Raw genomic sequence first — 6405 nt, forward strand, 5'->3', positions numbered from 1 at the left:
AAGTAGCTGGGACCACAGGCGCCCGCCACAAGCCTGGCTATTTTTTGATTGCAGCCATCATTGTTGCTTTGGCGGGCCCGGGCTGGATTTGAACCCGCCACCTTAGGTATATGTGGCTGGCGCCTTAGCCACTTCAGCCACAGGTGCTGAGCCTCTCTCCAAATTCTCATCAACACTTCTTATGGTCTCATTTTTATTACAGCCATCTCAGTACATGTGAAGCAGAAATCTCATAGTGGTTTTCATAAAGCTCTTGTTAAGACAAAATTATGAAACTATTTTGATATCTCCAGTGATTTGTTTGTAGACTTAAGATTCTTAAAATTGTTCTGACTTAGTAATTTCTTAAGAATAAATTTTTTAAGTCTATCGATAATTCAGTTTATTTCTCCCCTGGGGATTCTCTAGTGCTCTATGTTAGAATTATAGAAGTACTTGTTAATTTATGTAGATTGGTCGTAACACAGGCACTATTAAATTTAAGATGCCTTGAGATCTAACGTTTGTCTTCTGGGACAACTATCACCAGGGTGAACGCAAAGTAAAACAGTTAAAGAGAACTAGCTGTTTTAGTGTTAACCACTCAGCTTTAGGTCTAAAATTAACACGTAAACCTAAGCCTTGAGTGAAAAGGGCTATTTTAGTTTAGTATGCACAAAACATTTTCTTTGGTGTGGACTTTTAGTAGCACACAAATAATCATGCAAAAAGACTAACAAACCAGATTTTCTGTTGTCTGCCACCCAATTTCCAGTATATCCCTGATAAATTGAAATCTGTTGGTCTGGCATCTGACAGATTTCATCCGCAGACAGAGTCCCTATTATTGCTGTCGCTAGTTGGGAATGTATTATTAATCACAAGCAAAGCAAAATCGGAGGCAAGAACCAGACAAGAAACAAACAAACAAAACATACATGGAAAACCAGAGTCAAAAGAAAGAAAACAGAAACAGACACTATGCTGTTGCCTTTTGAGGTTAAATCTAGATGCCAGGAAAGGCATCTGTGGACTTAGAGACCTCATGAAACACTCTCCTTGGCCAACAAAGCTCAATTTGGGGGCTTCAGCCTCCTCAGTGAGACTTCCAACTCCATCAAAATATAATTCTCAAAATTAAAACATAATCATCAGAAAAATATCAAATGCTGAAGTCTTAATTAACTCAGTAGTGAGAAAACCACCAGGATGACAAGGTGGTTCCAAAGATGATCCAAGAAACTCAAGTACTTATGTACACACATGTACAGTCAATGACAAAAAAAAGGAATGCCAGAGGAGGGTTACTAAGTTTGATTCAAAGTGGAAATGTGCTCTGCATCAACAAAGCCATAACCTGTTTGTAATTCTGCCCACCAGAGAGTTAGCATTTGCCCTTTACCAATTTTTTTTCAAATTAACCTCTCATTTATGGAGTTGTAAAATACTGGACTGTAATTACAAGAGTGAATAAGATTAAGTCCAAAATTTTACATTTCTCTAGAGAGTCACATGACTTAGGGGGACTTGTTAGAGAATGCTCAAGCATGGCATTGGAAAGTAAGACAGGCGACTCTGTGTGTGTGTGTGTGTCTTCCAAGTTTGAACATTGTTTTTTTTACCCTGAAACAATGATAACCCTGAGTAATTGGGTGAATGGATCTCTTTAGTGTAATATAGAAGATTAGAAAGATAGCAGGGAATTGGGGGGGGGGGTTGAACACCTTGTTTGAAGGATTTATTAGACCTGTCTAACCAGGTATATTAGTTGGCAGCTAGATGAATAAATCTGGAATCCAGGGTTGAGCACAGATAAAAACAATTTCTGCGGCATACAGAGAATATGTAAGCTTGGGACCAGGTGAGACATCTAGAGAGTTAGTTTCATTTGGAAAACTATATTCAAGGGGCTGGGCACTAAGGAACTCCAATGTTAGTGGTAAAATAGGACCAAGATCCTGCCACTGAGGCACAGGTTTAGAGCATCTGTGAGCATAAGGTATCTCAAGACTAAGAGCATGATGTGAACGTTTTAAAGCAATAACTGAGAAAATGACATGAAGGCTGTGTTGACCAGTTTGATGGAAGTATTTCAGATTGCATGTGAAAACCCCACACTGTACCCAAGAAGTGCATTAATGTACATAGTTACCATTCAATAAAAAAAAAAAAAAAATAAGAACATGAAATGCTTTATTAAGAGGTCAAAAGTGTAAGGACTGAGAAGTGATCCACTGGAGTTTGCCATGTGGCATCATCAGCGATTGTGATAAGAGACAGTTCTAGCAAAGTGGTGGGGACAAAGGCTGAAGGAAATTAGTTCAGAAGAGCATCAGAGAAGAGAAAATACAGGCTACTCCTTGAGGAGCTATTTCAACAAAAAGTCAGTGTATGGAGGAAGAGAGGAAATCAAAAAGATAGATGGCTTTTTTGTTTGTTTAATTTTTTAAAGGTAGGTTATATCAGTCTGTTGGTGTCCTAACAACTTTTTTTCACTTGTGTATCAGTTCATTCAGCAATGGGAAGGGTGCTGTAGTGCTGCATAAGATCCTTGCTGATATAAAATATCAGAACCTTGATATAACCAGTGCCAAACAGAAAGTGAAGAGCCAGGAGACAATAGTCACAATGCTGGAGAGATTCTGAAAAGCATTCTAAAGTAGAAAGCCCTCGATGCAGCTTAAAGAATTCAAGCACACGTAAATGATAGGATTAGTTTTTCAAGCAGCAGAAGCAGAACAAATTAAAGCTAAGAAATAGGAACCGAGAGGGCATATTTGTGCTAAAACAGTAACCTTCGTATTGATTATACTTATTTGACTGATCCTCCTCAGTTAGAAGAATTGAAAATGCCTTAACACGTTTTCATTGAACATGACAGTCTTCTAGCTTCTGTAGGAAGCTCTGCATGGCCCCATGTTACATGAGACTGCTTTGTAACGTCGAAACAAGGATTTCGTTTATTGAGGAAGAAACGCCTCATACATTTTATTCACACAGTCGTTATTAATATAACTTCTTAACTCCTTCCCACGGGTAAGACTTACCCTACAGATTTCCCTATGTTTTTCAGATTTTTTATGCGTCAGTATTTACAGCACATTTCTGCTAGAGTTGACTATCCATTAAAGAGTCATTTTGAATCATCCTAGTTCATCTTAAATAAATGTCATGATAGAAATACGATAAAAGACGTTTTCCTGTACTTTTAAACTTTTAATAACCTAAAGACCATTGTCCATAATTTCACAATAGTACTTTTGTGGTCTGATTTTTCAAATGCAAATTGAAAGCTATAATAGAATTCCATCTTTATGGAAATAACGGGGAGAAAAGGTACATGTTACTTAGTCACACTTTACTATAAAGAGAGCTTTTCAATAACCACTATGAGGAGTGTGCTAAAAAGGTTGATAAGAGATGAAAAAACCACTGAGTTCTCAGTTTCTGGTGGTTTTTTGAGGATGAACATTATGACTGTGAAATTTACCAAATCTGACATTTCTGCAGATCCTCCAGCAGAATTCTTCAAGTAAAGTAGTAGAAATAGGAGGTGGCAATAGGAAACCTAAAACTACTGACAGATTTAGATAATGCATTCAAATAAGTCAGCCAGGACACAGAAGAAAGTGACTGTAACATTTACCAGGAAAGAAAGTCCACAGGAGCTGGGAATATAGATCTCACAGGAATCAGCTTTGGACTTGTCATATCTAATACTCTCCTCCTTAATGCTTTTAAAAGAAGTTTGTATAAAATGCATAACAAAGCTGATTGGAATAGAAATATTAAGAATATTTTACTATCAGAATTTTGATGTGGACCCATTCAAGTAATACAGCTAAGGATTAAGAGTTCCAGATCATCTTCATCAGAGAAAGCCCTCAGTTTTCAATTCACAGTCCATGAAGGATCCTAGGACCAGTCATGGCTCTTCTCCCAAACTTATAGGCCTCCCTGATCTTGCCTTCCCACCTTTCTGAGCTCCTCCCGTACCAATTTCCCTTTCAGCAGAAACACTTATTATATATGTGATCACAAGCGTGTTCCATAATCCCCAAGACTCCTTTATCATTTGTAGCTTTATTAAGATTAATTTTGACTCTCGTATTAAATGTCATCACTGGAAAAGATACCATATTAGGTAATGTGCACTTTGTATAATTTAAAATGGGAAATAGAAAATGAAGACTATCAAAATGGTGGGGAGGGTCATGTAAGTCAGTTTTTGCAAATATTTTAAGGAAACATAAAATTAAGAGGCTTATTTTAGATAGATCAACCAGGTCTGTATTGGACCAAAGGGACCAAGCTCGATGGATAATATAGCTGGTATGCAATTTAAAAGACTCCCAGAACCCGAGCATCCAGGCTCCCCACTTGCTGCCCCACCTCTCCTCAACTCTCAGATGTCTGTTTACTCGACTAGTAGAAAGGATATTTTTTTCCCCGCCAGCCTTTCGTGGTGCCCAAAATTCTTAACAATAACGTATTCATTGGAGAAGAGAATGAGTCTGTTCACACCAACTAGTACAATCCGGGATAAGTAAATTTCAATAGGGAAAAAAAAGGTGTCAGCCTACAGCATGGAAGTGTGAAGCTCCAAAGGAAGAAGATGAGACGTGGAAGTTTGTGGGGAGGAGATGACGCGTGGAGGGACGAGAAGCAGGAGGGAAACTTCATCCCAAAGCACTTTTTTTTTGGTCTTCTTAGCAGTGGTGCTGAGACTCACCCAGCCTCAGCGGAAGAGGTGTCTGTGAGTTGGAATCCAGAAAGGAATATTAGAACAAATAGGTGTTTTCATTTCTTAAGCCTTGCTTTGTGGCAAATCCAAAGAGTATCAATTCTTTTTCCTATATTTTTCTTTTAAGAATGTAGGTGAACTTTTCTTGTTGATTTAAATAGTTTAGTTTTTCTTTTGTGTCATAGTAACTACAGCACCTGCAAGTTCACCTCCCCAAGGATAACATGTAGACTTCCTATACCCGGAAGGTCTTTATAGGTCTCTAAATTACTTCATGTTGAAATGGCATTGTCTTAAACTACGTCTAGTAAATACATGGGGACTAGTGATATGACTTTAGAATATTTATAGCCATAGGACTGCTGTTCAACTGTCTTTTTCCCCCTAAAAATATGTCTGGATTATTTCAAAACAAATTAGATTTAGAGTTTCAGTTATGCTGACCTGTAATTTATGGATGCATATATGTTTTTACTTTGTAAATATAGTTCATTTACCCCCAAAATGCAAGGCAGACGGATGGGGACGTCGGGAAGAGCCATCATGAAGAGCACCAGTGTGAGTGGAGAGATGTACTCACTGGAGCATAATGACGGCAGCCAGTCTGACACAGCTGTGGGGACCGTCGGAGCAGGTGGAAAGAAGCGGAGGTCCAGCCTGAGTGCCAAAGTGGTTGCCATAGTATCTCGAAGAAGCAGAAGCACGTCTCAGCTTAGCCAGACAGGTGAGTGATGCGAATTCACCTTAAACACCAGAGACCAAAGTTGACCTTCCTGCCGTGGCTCGTGATGGGATCGTGGTGTGTATTTGGTTTACTTTTCTGTCTCTGAAAACCTGTTAACTACATGAGTTTGTTTCTTTGTTTGTTTTCTCTCTTCTGTGCAGCTCTCTTAACAAGGGATCGTTTTTTAATCTGTAAAGTGGTCAGATACTTTAAGTTAAAAAAAAATATTAAGGCCATATTTACAAATATGCAAGGAAATGCAAAGAAGCGTCCAAGGTCCAAATTGATGTAAATGCAAGAAAAGCAACAGGATTCTCTCTTTCAAAATGTTCCACAATTCCATTACTTATAAATTAGGCTATGTCTTTATTCTTCATAGAAAAGAAGGTCAGTTGTGCAACTTGAGATGTAGCCTTCAAGGTACCGTATTAAGATGATAACTGAAGTGTCCTTGTTATTGTTTCAATGCAAGCAAAAACCTAGCCGCGAGTTTCACTTTAGAAAAACGGTTCAGTGGTTTTACGCAAAGAATAATGTTTTAATATGAACTTGTGTTTCAGATGTTTTCTACTGCTTATGAATCTTAAAAACCTTGTGTCCTAAGGGTGTATGTTTGTGTGTGTGTGTGTGTGTGTATATACATATATGTATATGTGTGTGTACATATATATACACACACACACAAGCACAGAGAGGAGAGTGATTATTTTTGCATTGTAAAATATAATAAAACACTGCTTAAAATTATATAATATCGGTAAGACAGATAAGCTATTACTATGCTCAATACTATGTGAAAATGGTGAGTGAAAAATTCAACTGCTGTAAATTCTCAACACCTCTTTCCCCTCTTGTAATCAATATTGGTTCCATTTTCTGTTCCTAATAGCAAGAGCCTTGTCACAAAATTTAACTATAACCAAATGCTTTCAAAAAAAAATTTATATATATCATGCAG

At 37.8% G+C, this 6405-nt stretch overlaps 1 protein-coding gene across 1 annotated transcript in view; it reads left to right on the top strand.

The window, feature by feature from the left end:
• Positions 1-6405, top strand: part of RIMS1 (regulating synaptic membrane exocytosis 1) — a 474428-nt gene that overhangs the window by 405261 nt on the left and 62762 nt on the right. The window contains 1 exon segment of the mRNA XM_023513140.1: positions 5212-5447. Coding sequence (XP_023368908.1) covers positions 5212-5447 — 236 coding nt within the window.

This window comes from Otolemur garnettii, unplaced genomic scaffold (assembly GCF_000181295.1).
Source record: "Otolemur garnettii isolate 467f Iridium unplaced genomic scaffold, OtoGar3 scaffold00035, whole genome shotgun sequence".
NCBI classification, from domain to species: domain Eukaryota; kingdom Metazoa; phylum Chordata; class Mammalia; order Primates; family Galagidae; genus Otolemur; species Otolemur garnettii.